Raw genomic sequence first — 22,078 nt, forward strand, 5'->3', positions numbered from 1 at the left:
ATTTGGTTCATTAATGTCGTTTAGGGAAGGAAACTGCCATCCTTACCTGGTCTGGCCTACATACAACTCCAGACCCACAGCAATGTGGTTGACTCTTAACTGCCCTCTGGGCAATTAGGGATGGGCAATAATTGTTACCTAGCAAGCAACACCCTCATTCCATGAATGAATAAAGAAAAAAAATCCCTGCACAATAGTGTTTGTCTCCAAACTATAATCAGATGGCAATGAATAAAACTCCGCTTTATCCTCATTTCATGGACAAAGATTTCGAGTGTGGATGGAGTGGTAGAGAGAAGGTCAGTCCTCTGGCTGCAATAAGAATCCACCCCTCTCCCACCCCAGATTTAACCAGCTTGGACAGAGCTGCCAGTATGGCTCAGTGCTGTCTCTACTCTGAAAAGGACCATCCAGTAGTGCAGAAAGAAGCTGAATGATCTCTGCTCCAGATATGGCATTGTCTTCTTTATGCTCGCTCACTCACACAGGGCCATCATTTACTGTAAACTTGCCTGTGAACATGCTTCTCACCAACGGTGATGGACTACAACATTCAGCAACACATACATCATGTTTACGTCAGGACTTGTAATCACCACACCTTCTGCAAATACTAACAATTCCTTTTACACTTCCTACTCACACACGATCAATAACAACTCTTGCATCAGCTTCCACCATACTCTATCCTTCTTTTTCTGGCGTTGCAGGGAAACATGGTCCACAATTGGGCCAAAATGTCCCAATCTGGCTGGAAGAGATTGGTAGACATTTGAATTCTCATTCCCAAGAGTAGAAAATAGCATAATTGGTCTTCCCAGGAAGAGTAGGACTCTTCATGTAGTGAAGGGAGGCAAAAATGGACAATCAACACAGTAAGCTCCACTGAATTGTGCTGCTCTCCCATTATCATTAGCGCTAATTTATCCAAGGTCTCCTAAAACTTGTATCAATTTTCTCTAATTGACAGTCTCTCTTCATAGAATTGTACAGGCCTTTTGGCCCACTGAGTCAGTACCACCAGAATCACACTAAATCTGCACCAGTTCCACCTTCCAGCAGTAGGTTGGTAACCTTGAATGCTATGACATTTGAGGCGATAAACATGTAATAATGCAAGTTTTTCAGCTTACCCAATTAAACTCCCCTTCCAGGCAGTGCATTCCAGACCACCACCAGTCTCTGGATGAACAAAAAATGCCTGCCTGCAATTTAGTGCTAAAATTCCTGTTGAGATTGAGGCTTCTCCCGAGCACCAACTTCTAGCTACCAGCATCCAAGTCCTGTAATCTCTCAACTCAAAGACTTTAAAGACCTGAAATCATGGCACAGTTGGGCTGAGACCAAGTCTGATGATGTTGTGAAGCTTAACATTTTTCAATGCTGAACTGCAAATGTGATTGGCCAAGTACAGCGTGATCATTCACTACACAGGGCCTTGGAAAGAGGAAGCTGTTCCATGTTAAAAAATAGCCAAATGGCTGGCATGGTCATTTCTCATGCTCTAACTAATGCTGATGAGACAAGATGCCAGGTACCTGCTCTATTTTACTGATCGTGTTTTTATGCCATCAGGTTTCTCAATGGGGGAGAGGAGAGTTATCTATTGCTAAGATAAGTTGGGGTATTAATAAGCTTTAAATGCATGAAAATAAGCTTCACAGTACAACACAAGTTTCTGAACTCATCTGGATTGGGAGAGATATACTTGACATTCAGGATTTGATTTCTAGACTCTTGCCCAATTAAGTCATCTCACTCACCACTCTCGCCACCTCAGAGAAGGGATAATTCCACCCAGAAGCCAAACCTTTTAAGTTCATGTTAGATTAACGCTTCAACACAAAGTCACCGATACTAATGCTTACGGACCCTACTAACAGAGTGGCTTGACACTACAATTACCGCCAGTAAATATGGGCTGCCTATCTAGAAGTCCCTAACAGAAACGTGGCCAATAACTCATTGTAAAACAAAATGTTCCTTTACCCCATCATTCACATTCTGCAAATCCTGTGGAATGCACGGGAGTTAATTAGTGTCTGACTAACTGTTTCCATTAACAGGACACCATCACTAGGCTTTAATGTTATAAAATATCTAAAGCAGCAACTCCTCCAGGGGAGTTTTGAACCTCAGTTGATGACAGCTAACAGCTAACACCTAACAGCTGCGACAAATTACAGTATTATCACAGTCTAAATCTAAACAGCTTTGCTATTTTGAAATAACCCAAACCAATTATTCATATCAGCTCTGTGCTACAATAGCACTGGGGCGATGAAATTGAACTGAGAGTGGAATGGCGAGGGGCACGGGGTTGTTTAGGATGATTGGGAGCAGCATTACCTCTAATTTTCTTTCCAGTTATGAGGGCCTCCCAGGGTCCAGGCATGGCAGTGGTCCTGGAACCAGGAGTCAACGCTGTGACGGCATACTAAAACCCACCACTGTAGGTGGAACCTCAGAATGGCTGTACACACGCACAGCCATGCAGCTTTGAGAGAACTTTGTGGGGTGGGGCGGGTGGTGAAGTAGATTTATTTACATTTTGGAAGAACAAAACAATTTGCCATCATGGGCCTTGAGGCTTAAATTGATCAAAATCCATTCCTCATTGCTCATGCAGTTTCTAACCTATCCACCCATATCATCAAGCATCACCTGCTCCACATCTAGCAGGGTCTTCAAATTATGAGATTGGATTTATCTGCTATCTCACAGCTCATTAAACCGGAGTTGAATCTCAAAGGACCATCAAGAAGGAGACAGTCTAGCAAGGCTCTAAAAACTCGAGAATACTGAAGAACATTGATGTACTTTACAGTTTTCTAAATCCTAACGTAAACCATAATCAGGGTTGTAATGGGTCAGAAATGTGGAAGTTTATTCACAACTGATTATGTAACACTAATAGGGCTGCTCAGACTTGCATATTCAGCCTGGGTTATATCCTTAATTACTATTACATACATAGTTGACTGCCTGACTAACAGATTGACTAGCACACTGACTACCAACTGAATGTACACAGAGTAAGATGGAGACCTCTTATACTGTTGTTCACATATTAACTCATCTAGCTGTCTTAAATATAGAGTGCCTTTCTGAGATCTGTGCAATAATGCAATAACCCATTTTTTTCCCTCTCAAGGACAGGAAATCTGTTCTGATTAATATGTAGAAGGATGTACATTAGCAACATGTCTTTATGCATTAAGATAACTCTTTGGCAGACATACAACACAACTGAATGTAGTCCTTATACGATGATCATCACTTGACTATCTAGTTTCACTCTGCAGTGTACTTTGTTGTGAATGAACGTGCATCATGCATAATAGCTGTCTGGTTAATGTTGGGTCTGACACTTTTAGTATCAGACTCATCTGTTAGGATGGATGGTTTTGTTACATAAAACCCAGATTTGTCATCAGTTTCATCATAGGATTTAACCAGTATGTGTGACAATGTTTTATAATCTAGGCAGTACATCATGGTATCTTTCTGTAAATCCATGTACTCATAATGTCTCAAACTCTGATACGTTGTCCTGGTTCAAATTAGAATAACTGTTCACATGCTCGTTGATCATGCTCTTGTATCATTTTCTCTGTTCTTTCCAGGGATGCATACTGTACATGTGGATTGTTGGGACAGTTTATGAATGAAGAACTATGTAGATCTATCCTCCAAAAAGGATAGACCATTGCTGTGAGGAAAAGCACAGAGGCTTAGCAGGCTATCTGACAATTCTGGTATGCAGCTTTGTAATCAATGATTACAGGCTTGAGGATAGGGAGGAGAAAAGGTAATGTGATGAAGCCCCTACTTCCTGAAGATCCTGGAAGATTTCACAAGTATATTGTGGACACAACATGCTTAGAAACACCAAATATTGAATGTGGTGAGTTACGTGCCAACAACTGTTGCACTATCTTTGCTTCGCCTCACAGGAATTGGGAAAAGTCAGTTACCATGATGTAGACATGGAAAATGTTGGTTGTGATCTTGCATCAGAAGGAACTGGATGTGGAATAAAAGGTTCTCTCCAAGTTGATGGAGTTGACGTTTCACACAATTTCAGCTGATCAATGTCTTACAGATACCAGGCGAATAGACAGATTCACCTGCTAATCCCTTGAACTTTCTGTGCCAATGTCACCTGTATGTACATGATCAAGCATATCTCCAAGTGGAGCTTACGGAATAATGACTTGTTTGGCTTTGAAAATTATATTCTTGCTTTTACGAGCTCTAGTTTTTCTCTGATTGACCTGCAATATGTTCACTGAGCATTGTGTTCAATGTGTTTGGATCACTCTGATGATGCTCTTCTTAATCTGTTGCAGCTGGACCTCAAATGACCTAGTTTGTTGAATATGCTCTGCTTGGCTATGACCAAAGTGAATGAGATCGATGTGAAGACTATCTTCAGACTTGATTCAATAATATTCATTTGTAAATCTAAAGAAACAGCTTTGTTTCTAGGTAAACCTGAAAGTCATCTGAGAGCCTAGTGTGTATGGCATTTTGAAACTCTATCCTTGGATCTTCACATGTAGCTGCTGTAGTCAGGGTGGCATTCTTATGAGAAGATTTTGACAGATCATTTCCAATTGTTTGTAGTCAGTATGAATAAGCTAATACATGCCAAATAGGAATGTGTGGAAGCTTTGTACATCAAAAACTAGAGTGAGAGCTTTTCTTTTCATGTTGAAGGAGTTTGTCTGAGCTGTAAAGAGGTTAGAACCAAATAACAAGATTATCATCCTATAATAGAGGCTTTTGTGGGATACATCTACTTCCAAAGATTAAGCCTGGAAGGATCATAATAGTGAAGAATACTTTTTGCTGGAAGATAACAATCAAAGATTGTTAGGGGAGGTGATGGCCTAGTGGTATTATCGCTGGTCTGTTAATCCAGAGACTCAGATTTGAATCCTGCCATGGCAGATGGTGGAGTCTGAATTTAATAAATATCTGGAATTAAGAATCTAATGATAACCATGAATCCATTTTTTATTGTAGAAAAAAAACAAACAATCTGGTTCACTAATGTCCTTTAGGGAAGGAAATCTGCCACCCTTACCTAGTCTGGCCTACATGTGACTCCAGACCTACAGCAATGTGGCTGACTCTTAACTGCCCTCTGGGCAAAAAGGGATAAATGCTGCCTATCCAGCGACACCCTCATCCCAGGAATGAATGAGGAAAATAAAAAATAATGCTGGATATCAAGGATTAAATAATATATGGTCATCTTCCTACCAGATGCATTATATAGCTTTGTAAAACAAACCTCGAATAAGAGATACATTGGTCCCAAAATTCAGAATATACAGGGAAAAAAAATGGAAGAGAACGGGTTACCATTGTAACTCGCCTTTGTCTTATTTTGTAGGCATTTTGTCTTTTACTTCAGTCGGATCAGATCTAATTTATTGATCAAAAAAATTGATGAAAGTCTGTCCAGAAGTGGTTTTCAAAAGGATTTGATATATGGTGACACAATGACCAGCTCTATCAGCCATTCAGATAAATCAACATCGATCTGAATCTGTTTGTTTCTTAGTTGATTCTCTGACAAACAGATATAGCTAATTATCTTTGTGTATACAATGTATGAACTAGTCCCTTACACTATTACTGCAGATACTGTTTGCTCAGGCAAAATGAACATTAAAAGGCCCCTGATTACTGTATGACTGTTACAAGCACTTGTATTTCCTGATTTATGCTCTGGCTTACAATTCAACTACTATTAGATAGCTCATAAAATCGTGCACTATTTTCTCTGACCTTGTACTAACCTGATTTCAGTCAAAATACACTTAAATTTACGAAACCCAGGCCTTTTCTCTTTAATTAGACGGCTTTTAAATCCATCCTTCATTACCAGGCTACTCTCAACTTTCTTCTATGTTGTTTTTCTGATCTAAGGTGTAAGAATCCTGTAACATTTAATTCCCAATGTTGTTACTGTGCAGCTATGTCTCCACAATAATTGTCAGATCAAACTCGTTAATTTCTGACTGTGAAACAAAACTCATTCTGGTCTGTAAACATCAGCTCTGTTTCTCTTTCCACAGATGCTGCCAGACCTGCTGAGATGCTCCAGCACTTTATTTTGCTTTTAATTATTGTTCATTTCTACCTCTATTATTGCTTCATTAGTATTGTTGTGAATGTTTTGCACCTTCAACATAGTGCCTTGAGCTTTATCTTTCCTTTCTGATGTCACCTTGAAGGTGAAGATACATAATTGTGGCAAGAATCGATTGCATAACAGCAGCTGTGTTTTCAGATCATTTGTTTCTTCTCACTGCTACTATCCGAGCTGATAAATAACCTTGTGATTTGCGATTTGTTGCAAATACGTTTTGCTGGAGCTACAGAAAATTGGTTTCACAGGACAATTTTCACACAGCTCTGGAAAATGCCTGACCTCGGCTAGTGCAGGGTGATAACAAGGCAGCTAGTCCAACAGCATCTGCATCTGGGATAAAAGCAGATTTGCCTCAAGACAAACATGCATCTTCCAGCAGCTCGAGTGCGAAACTTGATCATATTCCTGACTCTGACTGAATCCTCCGGAATGATTTTCAATTGCAAATCCAGGGATATATCTTTAATGTTTACTCAAAAACAATCTTGGAACCAAAAAAAATTGACTGTGACTGGTTGCCCAAAATCTTCGTATTGCTCTTGCCCACCTTTTGTTTTGGCTTCAACATGCTTTTCTCTTCGGATTTTCCTTTGCAGAAAAGCTCCACCTCATGCCGACCTGACCTATATGAAACAGTAAAACTGCTGGTGGCAGACCCAAGGTTTAACTTGCTGCCTCTAATCAATGTAAAGTTGTAAAAGCCTTCAATGGCTCCTGACAAGATGAGTTACAGTTTTTGATTGGGCTGTTTGGACACGTCAGCTACAGTAGAAGAGTGTAGACATTCTAAGGAGACACATATCAAATGAGGCCAGTTCCACACTCAGCTTCCACTGCATCCACATTAACCTTCAGCTATTCAGCCTTGGCAGGGACATCACCCCAACCCTCCCCACTGCCAACACACACAGTGCCATACAATCCCCGACACTCTGGTCACTCACTTGCAAGGGGGAGTGACAAAAAGGAGAAAAGCTGAACAGATGGGGTTAAGAACACTCGCACATGTCTTCTGGCCTGGCACAATGGTCTTTCAGCCCAACGCGGCCTCAGTGGGGACATCCGATGTGATTCCGAAACAGTCTCCCAGCCATGACAGTCTCGAGGTGAAGCCCAGGTGTCTGAAGTCAAGGTCTGGTACAACTGGAGGCGAGGTGCCAGCAAGGGCTGGGTTGCAAGAACTGTTGTTTTGAACTTCTTATTTCCAATTTCCTAATTTATTCCTACAATCTGCAATGTTGGACTTTTTATTTCTTTATTTTTCTCATTTTTTTCCCCGAAGAACTTATACTGAGGAATCTGTACCTAGGTACTTTGCAGCTAAGATGATGCTGTAAACCTTTCATTGAGCTTATGTGACCACATGGGACATTTCCGAAGGAGGGTCTAGGCCCAAAACGTCAGCCTTTCTGCTCCTCTGAAGCTGCTTGGCCTGCTGTGTTCATCCAGCTCTACGCCTTGTTAAGTCAGATTCTCCAGCATCTGCAGTTCCTACTATCACTGTACTTTGAGCCAGTTTGCAAAGGCAGAAGTGATTTAAAAGCACCTGACCGATAAGTTGGGGTGTCTGGCTCTTTGAGTGATCTCAGGGCAGGGCCTCTCTTGCTGCTGAACACTTGCTCTTTGTTAACTGAAAAGAGAATTTGTCCAACCGTGCTGCGTAGGCCACGTTGGGAAGTCGGCGATCAAACAAAAGTGGGGCCAGGCAAAACCGTGACAGACTTCGATTGTTTCCAATATAAGGAAATGTGCATGAGTGTGTTCCCACAATTAGGTCCATATAAGACACACCAAAGGTTGCATGCACTACTAGGAAGATGCTCTGTTTCTGTAACACTATCTTCAGCAGCAAAACAACAGTACTTTCCACCCAAACACGGTTATTCTTAAAAAAGAAAATGAATCATGGCATCATTATCAGGGTTTCCTCCCGGTGTTCTGATTTCCTCCCACAGTCCAAAGATGAGCAGGTTAGGCGTACAGGCAATGCAGAATTGCCCCATAGTGACTAGGGATGCACAGTTGACATTGGCTAGCTATGGTAAATGCAGGGTTATAAGGATAGGGTGGGGTTCTGGATGGAATGCTCTTTGCAGGGTTAGTATGGATTCATTGAGCTGAATGGCCTGCTTCCACACTGTAGGAATTCCACGGTTCTATCAGAACAAATGTGATCTAAATCTCTAGACTAGTTCAACTTTGCCCTATTCCATATTCTAAAAAGACTGAAGTAAAACGTGGTGACAAATTAAATCCAGCAGGCATAAAGATGGTAACTATATATCTAACATTTTATATATTAGACTACATTGGTCAAATAGACATCTGACAACTCAAGACAGTCTCAAAATAAATATTGTAGTGCCTTACAAAGTTATATTCATAACATTCCTGATTGAAAAGAATAAATTTTTGGTGTAGGCAATTTCAGTTCATAAAAGGAGATACGCAGGCCAGATGTCACTATGAAGTTGTGGGCATTATTTTCCCAGCTGCCATCTAGATAAATAAGATAAACAACATGTAAGCTGTCAACTGCAAAGAATAAATAATTCTTCATTCACTCAACACATCGAAAGTCTACTGCTGTGCAATAGATAGTTAATGATATCAGGCAACAATACATTCCTGACACAAACTGTGTTTCAAATTAAGTTCGGCTTTTCACACTGCAAGGTGGCAGAGTGACTAATAGCAGTACTTCCAAATCTATAAACAGGAAAGTCATTACAACCTTCAATATATAATGCAGTTTCTTTGCTAGTCCAGTTTCTTTCTTTAAACAGACAACTGTTCTCAGAAGTGGATGAAAAAATGTGGAAATTTAGCTGGTGCAGTGATGTGAGGGGTATTTTCTCAATGGAACCAGATTTCCATCCACCTCAAATCAGAGAATAAAACCTCTCAGCTGGCAATAAATTGAACTTTTTTCTCAGCACACTAAAGCCAACTGGGGCTAGAGGGGCTTCCCGAGACAAGCAACTCCCTAAACTGGAAGTTTTCAAATGCAATCAGGAACTGGGAATGTGTTGGGAGGCCCCAATTTAACTTTATCTCTGCACGCGGTTACTGTCTCTTTGGGTGTAATTATATCTGAATGAGCTTCTAAAACTACCTTCTTTACAAAGGCTATCTGTTTGTGTTTCTTTAAACTTATCCACCTATTCCGGAACTTAGCTTGTCTGTTCCTTAAACCTTGATTCACACCCTCGTCATCTTTGAAACTCTTGTCACCCTCTACTTTCTGTAAATCTCAACTCAAAACCAAAATTCTGCTTTTAATGTTCCATAGCACACCAAGCCTTTTTTGCCAATCAGCCCCATTCTCAATGACCTACACCAGCTCCCAGAACATCAGTTTGAAATTCTTGCCTGTAAATGGCTGCATGCCATTACTCGCCCAGCATTGTATTGTCTCATGGTCCGTTCACAGTCAGACGCTGTTTCTGTAACTTTGGTTTCAAGAGTATTCTTCCCTCTTTTCATCCCACAATTAGCAGCTTTGTTTCCAGCTGCCTATGCACGCTGTACTCCAGAAGCACCTCCCTAAACCCCTGCACGCCTTTATCTATCTCTTCTCCTATAACATCTACCTTAAAATATTCACTAAACTCTTAAACACTCCTCTTAACGTCGCCATCTTTCAGTCAGTGTCCATTGTTTCCCTTACATTTTGATCAAGCACTTTGGTACATTGATGTTGTTGGAAGATTTAAAAAAAATCAAATGTCTTTTAATACGGGTGCTGTTCTGAATCAATAGTACAATGGCAAGGACTTCACTTTTCGTGACAAAAGTGGAGGCATGCTGAATTCATTTTAAGAAAGACTCCAGATAGTGATTTCTGATCAAAAGATGAAAAACAAACCACTTCTTTTGTTGTGCATGTTCAAAGCGTTCCTTCTCTAACTATCATGTTGAAGCCTACATCAATACAGATAGCGGGCATTTCCTGTAACTCAAATCCAATTATCTACTGTGTATGTTTTGCTCCATCCAGCTGGCAGCTGTACTGTTAAGTTAGATCTCCTCCATCTCTTTATACATTCCAAATGAATACTTCAGTTGCTGTAGGCTCTACAATTTGCTCTGAGGTGTAAGAATCATAACAACTTGCATTTATATAGCTCCTTTAATGTAGATAGAATGCTTTATGAGGGAACTTCAGTGGAGAGATACAAAAATAATCTGACACCAAGCCACATAGGGCAATGTTAGGACAGGTGTTCAAAAGATGGGTCAAAGAAGTAGCTTTTAAAGAAACTTTTAAAACCATGTAAGAGATGGAGTTGTGGGAAGCTTTGCTGAAGGAATTCCGAGATAAGGGATAAGACCGTAAGACATACAAGTGGCAGTAAGGCCATTCGGCCCATCAAGTCCACTCCGCCATTTAAATCATGGCTGATGGGCATTTCAACTCCACTTCCCTGCACTCTCCCCGTAGCCCTTGATTCCCTGTGAGATCAAGAATTTGTCGATCTCTGCCTTGAAAGCATCTAACGTCCCGGCCTCCACTGCACTCTGTGGCAATGAATTCCGCAAGCCCACCATTCTCTGGCTGAAGAAATGTCGTCTCATTTCAGTTTTAAATTCACCCCCTCTAATTTTAAGGCTGTGCCCACAGGTCCTAGTCTCCCCGCCTAACAGAAACAACTTCCCAGCATCCACTCCTTCTCAGCCATACATTATCTTGTAAGTTTCTATTAGATCTCCCCTCAACCTTCTAAACTCTAATGAGTACAATCCCAGGATCCTTAGCCGTTCATCATACGTTAAACCTACCATTCCAGGGATCATCCGTGTGAATCTCCGCTGGACACGCTCCAGGGTCAGTAGGTCCTTCCTGAGGGGTGGGGCCCAAAATTGGACACAGTATTCTAAATGGGGCCTAACTAGAGCTTTATAAAGTCTCAGAAGCACATCGCTGCTTTTATATTCCAACCCTCTTGAGATAAACGACAACATTACATTCGCTTTCTTAATCACGGACTCTACCTGCAAGTTAACTTTTAGAGAATCTTGGACCAACACTCCCAGATCCCTTTGTACTTCTGCTTTACGAATTTTCTCACCATTTAGAAAATAGTCCATGCCTGTATTCTTTTTACCAAAGTGCAAAACCTCACATTTACTCACATTGAATTTCATCAGCCATTTCCTCGACCACTCTCCTAAACTGTCTAAATCATTCTGCAGCTTCCCCACCTCCTCAGTACTACCTGCCTGTCCACCTATCTTCGTATCATCGGCAAATTTCGCCAGAATGCCCCCAGTCCCCAGATGAGGCAGTTGAGTACACAGCAACCTAGGTTAGAGTGATGGAAATCAGAGATGTGAAGCAAGCCAAGGTCAATCAGCACAGACCCAAGGTTATGGAAGGTACAGGGTCAGAGTCTGGGCAGAAGCAGGTCTTATTGGATCACATTGTTTAATCCAAGAAAAAAAAAGATGTCTGCAAGTAGGATAATCATTCATTTTGAGGGCAAACACATTTGAAATTTCAGAATAATGAACTAGTACAGAATTTTGGCAGTGGAAGTTTATTTCAAAGACTTGCAATTGAATCATGAGCCAGAGAGAAAACCTAGTAAAACAAAAACAGTAATACTTGAAATGAACAAACTGGAGCTTCTCAATGAAGCAAACAAGACAAGTCAGAACAGTTTGTGTCATTGGCTTCCCTTTCTGGGTAGGGGAACACATGTACAGAAAAAGAAAATCCAAATTGTCACTCTGTAGCCTGACCTTTACACACACTCACGCACATTCACAAGGGCATGCTGTTCAGGTACCCTGTGCCAAGGCCTGTTACCCTTCAGGTGAATGAGCCTCCCTGTAAGCTGTGATCTCTCTCGAAAGCCTGTTTGCAGCCTCACTCCCTGTCCTGGACCTGCCTGAGAGCCATGGAAGAGTGTCCCACTTACCATCCAAATCAGGCCCATACTTGGCACTTAATTCAGGGACAGGCTATTGTCCCAGCGGTAGCCACCAGTCCTATTGGTGCTGCTGAGGCTAACCAGCTGGTGCCAACTGCTTGGCCAGTGGCTCTTGTAGGTGCACATCCTCCCACATGACAGATGAAACTTACAACCCCGTGCTTAACACCTTGCATCCAAAAGATCCAGCTATGGCTTCCAGACCAGAGGAAGAGAATTCACCCTGATTTTGCAACCAGTAACTGGGCGCTGTGACTCCATGTAAAGCCCAACCACATGTGTCTAACCTTCATTAGAAATGAACACCTAAAATAGCAGAACCTAGTAATGAAACTGGATGCTAAAAGAGACAAAAAAAATTAATTCTTGGCACTAGCATCTGATATTTCGTTGCACACAGAATTCCTTTTAATATAACAACTTTGATATCATTAAAAACTGACCTGCCATCAAAAGTGATAATATGGGGATCAGTGAAAGAATAACAATTTCCTGTTGGGAGGTCTTGAACGATCACCTAGGTGAAGAAAAAAAAATAAAAAGACATTATAGCACAGCCTGTTTAATAACAGTACCTATTAATTTCCATCTCTCATTTAAATTTACTAATGTCACAAAAAAATGAACTACCAATATTATCACATTACAAAAGGATCTGCAAGTAAATAATTATTCAATGTGAGATACTGATTCTTTCATAATTCCAGTTCTTTCATCAGGAACACAATTTCAAACATATTAATGGAATGCAATCTGCTTCAAACTACACCCAGTTTTAAAATTACACAGCTCACGCAACTAAGCACATGGTTTTTACTCTTACAGGCATATTGTTTCATATAAACAAATTACTGCAGAGCTGCTCGGAAAAATAGTCACTGGTAGTTCTTGGGTATCTCATTTTTGTTGTTTCTTTACAGATTAAAAACCTTGCAACAAACATGTCTTGATCTAACACTACTTAAGTTAAGTGTGTTGGTGTTCCTGTTTAATGTGTTTCAGGCACCGGTTAACACAGCTCATTCTGTTAGATGCAATAAAAGCTCTCGGTTACATTCTTATTCAGCTCGGCAACACTTTTAAACATTTACAGATTCCACTTTAAACAGGAGCATTATGTTTTCTGAATAATTAAACACCGTCTGTTTACAACTAAGATGCTGCGGGGCCTGCTGTGTTCATCCAGCCTCACATTTTATTATCTTGGATTCTCCAGAATCTGCAGTTCCCATCATCACTGAAGTAGCACCTATTGTTTTTAATGTCAAATCTGTCAAATGCATAGATTAGTTTACTGCCCAATTTAAGTTGGCAAGAACGATATACAATTAAACAGGCTTCATTACTTCCTTAGTGAGTTAATGCAAGTTTATAATTCTGCTTCAGAACCTTAGCCTTAGAAGTGCTCCTCCTGAATTGAGACAAGTCAAAATCATTTCCCATGCAATAAAAGTCATAAGGACATCAAATACACAGCATCAAAATTTAAGGTAATTTGAACCAGAAACTGAGATAATAAAGTGTGACGCTGGATGAACACAGCAGGCCATGCAGCATCACAGGAGCACAAGAGCTGACGTTTCGGGCCTAGACCCTTCATCAGAGAGGAGGATGGGGTGAGGGTTCTGGAATAAATAGGGAGAGGGGGAGGCGGACCGAAGATGGAGAGACAAGAAGATAGGTGGAGAGGAGAGTATAGGTGGGGAGTTAGGGAGGGGATAAGTCAGTCCAGGGAAGACAGGCAGGTCAAGGAGGTGGGATGAGGTTAGTTGGTAGGAAATGGAAGTGCGGCTTGGGTGAGAGGAAGAGAGGAAGAACAGGTTAGGGAGGCAGAGACAGGCTGGGCTGGTTTTGGGATGCAGTGTGTGGAGGGGAAGAGCTGGGCTGGTTGTGTGATGCAGTGGGGGCAGGGGACGAACTGGGCTGGTTTTGGGATGCGGTGGGGGAAGGGGAGATTTTGAAGCTGGTGAAGTCCACATTGATACCATTGGGCTGCAGGGTTCCCAAGCAGAATATGAGTTGCTGTTCCTGCAACCTTCGGGTGGCATCATTGTGGCACTGCAGGAGGCCCATGATGGACATGTCATCTAAAGAATGGGAGGGGGAGTTGAAATGGTTCGCAACTGGGAGGTGCAGTTGTTTATTGCGAACCGAGTGGAGGTGTTCTGCAAAGCGGTCCCCAAGCCTCCGCTTGGTTTCCCCAATGTAGAGGAAGCCACACCAGGTACAATGGATAGAGTATGCCACATTGGCAGATGTGCAGGCGAACCTCTGCTTAATATGGAAAGTCATCTTGGGGCCTGGGATAGAGGTGAGGGAGGAGGTGTGGGGGCAAGTGTAGCACTTCCTGCGGTTGCAGGGGAAGCCGGGTGTGGTGGGGTCGGAGGGCAGTGTGGAGCGAACAAGGGAGTCACGGAGAGAGTGGTCTCTCCGGAAAGCAGACAAGGGTGGGGATGGAATTTTTCACCTCCTTGACCTTTTTGTCTTCCCTGGACTGACCTCCCTACCTCCCCACCTATACTCTCCTCTCCACCTATCTTCTTTTCTCTCCACCTTCGGTCTGCCTCCCCCTCTCCCTATTTATTCCAGAACCCTCACCCATGCCCCTCTCCGATGAAGGGTCTAGGCCCGAAACGTCAGCTCTTGTGCTCCTGAGATGCTGCTTGGCCTGCTGTGTTCATCCAGCGTCACGCTTTATTATCTTGGATTCTCCAGCATCTGCAGTTCCCATTATCTCTGAACCAGAAACTGGTCAGGCTGGCAGCCACTGGTCAGGTGATTAACTTGCCAAGACATCCCTACCGGTAGCTGACTGGACTCCTTTTTAAATACGCAGATAAGGGTGAGGTCACCATATGAACTGATTTCAATTTTAACTGTGGCAAAAAAACACGTTCTGGATTGGTGAAGACAGTAGAAAGAAAAGGCTCACACAAAAATGTTTACTTAACATGTTTTGTTCGGTCTTGACACAATTAGTAGAAAGAGTACCCAATCCACAATTCTCCTCCATATAGACAACTTTCATTAAGTCCCAGCCAACAGTCTTGTGAAATCCTGATCCCTCCTGCTATTCTCTACCCATTGTGGATTGGCTGCTGATCCGAAGAATACAGAGGATGCCATGAAATTAAAACTGAACAGGCCGTACTGATGATCAGGGGTTGGAGGAGGAGCTGTCTAGTGCAAAGGGGTGGGCTACAGGGCAGAATATGCTCTTTGTCAGATCAGGATACCAGAGAGGCTTAAAACCAATGAATTATTTCTGAAATTGTGTAACCATTGTAATGTGCACAGTCAACTCTGACAAGGAGCAAACAAGCAGTTCACCCATTTTACTGATGGTAGAAGAGAGTTAAATTGACAGTGTGACAAAGTGTATGATGTTGGGGGGTGTGGGGCAGCTGTTGGAAGTGCGGGAAGGGGGTCATGACTAATTATGTTGCCTTCCATACACAGGTGAATTGCAAATGCACACTGCAAATTGAAAATGGCTGCAACTACACCCAGTGTCAGCAAAATAAGTCTCTTTGCTGCCTGAGCACAGGGTTCTACTTGTGAGTGATGGGAGCCCCTTCAGGGGGAAACAACATTAATCAGGCATTTTCACAGTCCAGGTTGAAGTCATCTTGGCCCTCTGATGCTGCCTGGCCTGTGTTTCCCCAGCTCCACACTGTGTTGTCCCAGGGTTTAATGAATACCTGGTTACAATCGATGTAAGCTAGGTGTAGGTCATCACTCAGTGAATGTAAATTTATTGCTGCTTGAAAGGCAAGCAGCCTGTTTCCACAGCAAATGGAGATTTTTGTTTGTGTTTCTCTTTGCTTCTCCTGTTGCCAAATAAAAATGAACCTTTTCATCCTCCTAAATGTGTTCCATATTGAATGAAGGGAAATATTATGCTGGACCGAATGTTGGGAAAACAGTAGCACTCACTTGGGTAAGTTTATAAAACAGATTGACACAAAGGGAGGGTAACCTGGGTAGCTTGGTTCTTAAATAGTAATACATTTATGAATGTGTACTTGAATTTGCAACAAAGCGTCAGTCATGCCACTCACGGGCCCCGAGGAGTGTTGATTTTATTTGCCTCCCATTAGAGCTATAAAGTCATAGAGTTGTACAGCATGGAAACAGACCCTTTGGTCCAACTCATCTATGCTAACTTGGTACCTTAGTACCTTAAATTACTCTAGTCCCATTTGCCAGTATTTGGCCCATATCCTTCTAAACCCGCCCAACTGCACTGCTTACTAATAGTACGGTGAAGAGTCACTGCCTGCCTGCAGCGTTTGACCTGGTGCATGGTTGGGCTTTGGATATGTTGCAAACACCAGGATTCCCATAAGGTCTCAGCAGAGGCATGTACCAACTCTGGTGAGAAGGAAGATAGGAAGATAGGAGCACCTTGGAAGTGTCTTGAAGCAGTGGAGAATAATGAGAGAAAACTCACTAGAACTAAAGGGAGAGAAACCCTCCACAAATGCTGCCAAAATTGACACTTACTTGATTTCTCATAAAATGCAGCCCCTGGTGTTGCCTATTCACATTGATTCCCCAGGGATAGGCAGCACAGGATCTTGGCTAACATTGTTGAACAATGCAACATGGTTTAACAAAGTACCTGCCACTACACAAATTAATTTCTCCCACCAGTGTGTCCAGTGGGAGAAATAAAAAAGTGGAAAAAATGCTAAGTATAGGTAAAATACAAAATGGAAATTAAACTAAATCACAGGATTAAACCAGGCAACTCACCTGGGGAGTTACACCAACATTGCCTGAGAATTTATTTCTGTTTATAGTGTTCACTGATTTCATGTGTAGAGAAGACAAGAGGACCCATTTCCGACATCTCTGAGATTGCAAATGGTGAGTAACGTTCTATTTCAATTGTAGTACATGATTCACAATTTCACACATTGATATTCAATGAGTATGCTCATGACTTTTGAGAGTGAAATATGGAACAATCATCTGTTAAAGCTACTAAAATGTTTTTTTTGATACTGACCTTCATTTCCTTAGGGGAGTAACCCCGCCAAAGGAGATGCTTTGATTGAATTGGCTCAATTCTAATACTGCTGACACGATTTCCATCGCGTGCAAAATCAGTTACAGCCATCACAGAGAGTGAGCTTCTTGCACAGCTGCCACCCGTACAAGCAGGCATCTGTACCAAATCCACCTGGCATGAGGATAGTGCTATGTTCAGTGTTGTGGAACTCACACTATCTGAAAGCACATCAACAAATGGAACTTTTGAAACCCATAGAACAAGTGTGAGCCTGTATTTGCAGATGGTAAGGTATAATACAAAACATGTTCAATATTTAATCTAATAATTCCAACATTTGAAGCAGGATAGGGTCAAGCTAATTCTCCAATTTACTTTCTTTCTACAAAAGTTTCTGTTCCAAACCTTCTCGTTTCATGAAGATCTGTTAGAAATATGTGTTTCTGGTAGCTACTCCTTCTTGTCTTATACACACAGATGGTGGCTAATAAGTTAATGAGTGGGAAAAGTTTAAGGGAGATATGCGTGGAAAGTTCTTTACACAGAGGGTGGGTGGGTGCCTGGAACGCGTTGCCAGTGGAGGTGGTAGAGGTGGGTACGATAGTGTCATTTAAGATGTATCTACACAGATGCATGAATGGGCAGGGAACAGAGGGATACAGACCCTTGGAAAATAGACGACTGGTTTAGATAGAGGTAATGGGAACTGCAGATGCTGGAGAATCCGAGATAACAATGTGTGGAGCTGGATGAACACAGCAGGCCAAGCAGCATCTTAGGAGCACAAAGGCTGACGGTTTGGGCCTAGACCCTTCGTCAGAAAAAAAGGGTCCATGCCCGATTTCTAATGAAGAGTCCGGGCCCAAAACATCAGCTTTTGTGCTCCTAAGGTTTAGATAGAGGATAGAGGATCAGGATTGGCGCAGGCTTGTTGGCCAAAGGGCCTGTTCCTGTGCTGTAAGTTGGTTTGTTCTTTGTTTGTTCTAGTGGCCACCATAAAAACAGCCAATAACAATCACAGTTGAGGTACAATACTTCAACTTTGAAAGGAATATGAGTAGCACATAGGCACATTTTTGTTTTTCAAGATGAAAACTACTGACGTCAAGGGAAGCTGCTACGTAGAAACAGGCCATTTTGGCTATCAACTCTGTGCTGGCTTTTCATCTATTAAACACTTAGCCTAATCCCATTCACCTATTTGTTTCAATTATGGTCTAAAAGAACTTATGGTTTCAGTTTCAAGAACTGTTTAAGGCAGGGAATTCCATCATTACAGTACTCTCTTGGATTTTTCTAACTTCCCTTGTAGTTATTTAATGCCAATCTTAAATTTGTACTCTTTTGTTAGTCTCACTGTTCAATGAGGCTAATCTACTACTTGTCAGCTATCAGAATGTTACACACCATTTCAGTTATCCTATGTACATATTCATTCCAACTTTCATTTTTATTGCCTAGCATGGGGGCACTACTGTTTCTCAGCTGGATATTTAATCTCACTCATCTATTTGCCCAAGGACATTCATTCTCGGACAAATGTCTTTTGTAAAATCTACAAACACCTGAATTACTATCCTTTCCAATTCTTTGAACAGTTCTGACTTACAATCGTATTTGTCAAATTTCATTCTGTATTAATGTACTGTCAGTTTTGTTTTGCAGCCGAATTCCTTCTTCCTCAACTTTTTTGTCTGATTTTACAGAGAAACGAACATACCGCTGTTAATTTTACTTGCATGCCCCCCTCTACTTGTACACTATGTCTACTTGCTTCACTTTATCTAGAACAAGCTACTTTTGTCCAGCCATAATGAGCCAACCACATTCTGACTAAGCTAACATCTCTTAACATGCTATAAAAGGCACCATTTTCCACTCAGAACATTTTTCTGCGTCAGATTCTCTTTTCAGCAATTTGGAACAACTGATTTTTGCAATTGCAGTCTATAAAGTGAATGCTACTTTTTTTTGCATTTTATATAACTACTTGAATTCTTCTTTATTTCCCTACTTCTTTATTTTCTACTTTATGCCTAAGATTTTGTACCTAAGTACGTTTGCATCTTAGATGACACTCAGAATGGTGACTTTATGTACTTTTTACTGTATTCCTGTACCGCTGTACTATCACACTGTACATGACAATAAAATCTAACTCATTAATTCAAAAATACTTTAGGTTATATTGATGCCATGATAGGCTCTTCATAAATGCAAATTCCTTTCAGTAATGTTGAATTTTTACTGCTGTCTCAGTCTCAGTAGAGCAAACTGTGCACACTGCAGGGAATCCATTCCAGTCCATTATCCAGCCATTTAATTATTTTACTCTTGAAGTCAGGATGTGCTCAAGTGATCTTTTGGATCACAAAGGGAAGTTTAGGTCCCTCCTCTTTTCTAAACCATGTCAGTCATCCTGTCCATGCTTGGGCTCAACAGGTGCTTCCCAGCCACCTAACTTTCCATCGTTTTCCAGTTGATGTGTTTGGGTAGCAGACCAGCAGCATTTTTTCCAAGATATTTTGTGCTCCAACGGATATTTGCCAAACCAGATTTGTGTAAACTGCAGTTAAACCTTTGTTTCATAGCCTAGGTAATCACGCATTCAAAAACCAATCTAAACAATATCAGAGCTGTGGCTAGAAATCATTTTGCACAAAGGGCTTGGTCTTCCAAAGCACAAAAGCTTGTCAGATCACTTATTCTCTTTGTCACATAATGTTCAAGGCATTAAAAGTAAATACTGAGATCAGTTTGAAAATTTTAAATGTAATTTCCATCATTGGTTCTGGAATTCTACAGAGTTGATTTGGTTTGATACAATGGGACTTACTGCTCGAATCGGATACTTATTCAGCTGGAGTTGGCAAAAACAACAGCAGTGTTAATAAACATATTTCAAAATCTAACAGCTCTGTTCCTTTAAATACAAAGCGCAGCAAAGCAAGTTAGAAGGCAACAGATGTGATTGCAAAACATGAGTTACCAGGCTTGAAAAGCATATTTAATTTTGATTTTGCAAAAACATAATTTGCTGTGGTAAGTAACATCATGGAACAGGAACAGGGATTACTGGAGTTTGCTATTTCTGGCTGAGGTGCAGAATGAGCCAAGTGCCAAAGTGCTCATTTCAGTACATTATATTTTTCTGCCTTTGAGCTGATATGCCTGTGCTTATTCTCTGGCACAAATTAAATTTTGTTGTCTGCTGGGTGATCTCAGCTGTCAATGTTTCTTGCTTGTAAATGAGAATTGATGTATAAACGTTCTTGAGAAATAATACCGAGGACTCTGCTTTCTTACCACACATTTTAATGGCTTCCCAACATATGGAATTCTTTCATATTTGGAAACAAAACAATGAGAAATTATAAATCTGGACAAGCTAATTCCAATATCATTTCTAAACTGCTAAGTAATTATAATAATCTGCACAGTCATATAACACTTGCAAGACATAGTTTTGTTTTATTTGTTTTTTATTATTGACTTTTGAGACTTAATTCAAAAATGGCAATCAGATCTCCACTTCACTGTCATTAGTAGTTTGCCAAATAAACTATAGCTGGAGGGACTAAAGGAATAACAAAGAACATTATACCAGATTAAAGGAAGCAGTCATGAGTGGACTGTTTCAGTAAAATATTGACTGGGGGATGGGAACAGATTACTTACTCATTGTCTCATTCAAACAATGCTACATTACCCAAGGTCCCTAAAGGACAGAGGTGCAAAATTATCCCATGCAATCATCATCTTTGAGAATTTCATATATTTCTATGAAATTTCAAATTGATTGTTTCAACAAATTGCTTAGCCTGTTTATTTCAAACCAACAGATTTTGCAGATTTGTATATTATTATTTCCAGTGTGGATAATGTTTCGGCTATTTCTCTGTTGTCAGAGATACATAATGTGAAGTATTACATTATTTTTATGCAGCCATTTGATATATTAATCCTAAAGTAATGGCTGAACTTCTACATTAGATTAAAATAAATGAGTTTTCGCACACAAGTCATTAAAATCACAAAGTAATTTGAGCAATTTCAGAGAAAGCGAATGAGTTTTAACATGTTAAATGATGTTGTCCAGGCAGTGATATTTTTGATAACAACTGCTTAAAATACATATGCCATGAAAAATGAAAACTAGCACAAAATATTCAGCATATTCTTGATTTTTCACTCTCAGATATTTCAGTTGAGTATCAGAAAAGAGAATGAGTTAACCATTTCTGCCAAGGGTGGGAGGTAGGTAAATGCATCAGAGATAACGAACAAAGGAAATGTGTTGCTTAGTAAAAACAAATAAAACAATTTTTTTTTATTTAAACATCTGGGCACACAACATCTAGTAATTATTCTATTTTAAATTAGTAGCTGGGTTTGATTGGCTGCTTTACTAAACACATGACACGTAACACATAAACACATTGACATAAAATGTACAATCCTGGAGATTCAACACAAATTTAAAGTCTTACCTGAATCATTGATAGTGAGCTGAAGTGCTATTTTACAACTGTTCACATCCTGGCCTTCTTCCAGGCAAGCGATAGGAATGGTACTTTGGATCAACAACGTATGTGCTTTACCATCTTCTGTGATTTGCAAAGACACTGGGTCAAACTGTTTGAAAGTAAGAAAGAAATTTTAAAAAGCTATCTTTCCAATGTTTGAAAAATGTTTCAAGTTAAAACATTACAAGCCATTCCAGTTATAAACGTCCCTAGTTACTGATTAGCAAGACAATCTTTTTCCCACTTAATTACTACAGAGACTGGCTCCAAAACTACATTTTTAAAAGCTCTTCACGTTCTTTCCAGGAGCAATTTTACGAGAGTAAGTTTGTCGGCAGCAACAACTCGAACCTACAAAACACCATGAATGCAGTTATAAATTCCATGGTCATTCACAGGAATATTATCAAAATGGACATTTGATAACAAG

At 40.7% G+C, this 22,078-nt stretch overlaps 1 protein-coding gene across 5 annotated transcripts in view; it reads right to left on the bottom strand.

Annotated features, from left to right (window-relative positions):
• LOC125454026 (von Willebrand factor D and EGF domain-containing protein-like) overlaps positions 1-22,078 on the bottom strand; it is a 304,266-nt gene that overhangs the window by 172,225 nt on the left and 109,963 nt on the right. For all 5 annotated transcript variants that reach the window (XM_059647440.1, XM_059647438.1, XM_059647437.1 and 2 more), the window contains 3 exons: positions 21,613-21,757; positions 17,120-17,340; positions 12,549-12,622 (listed from right to left, as the gene is read on the bottom strand). In XM_059647440.1, the coding sequence (XP_059503423.1) occupies positions 12,549-12,622; positions 17,120-17,340; positions 21,613-21,757 (440 nt within the window). The remainder of the gene's footprint in view (positions 1-12,548; positions 12,623-17,119; positions 17,341-21,612; positions 21,758-22,078) is intronic.

The sequence above is a fragment of the Stegostoma tigrinum genome, chromosome 7, assembly GCF_030684315.1.
Source record: "Stegostoma tigrinum isolate sSteTig4 chromosome 7, sSteTig4.hap1, whole genome shotgun sequence".
NCBI classification, from domain to species: Eukaryota; Metazoa; Chordata; class Chondrichthyes; order Orectolobiformes; family Stegostomatidae; genus Stegostoma; species Stegostoma tigrinum.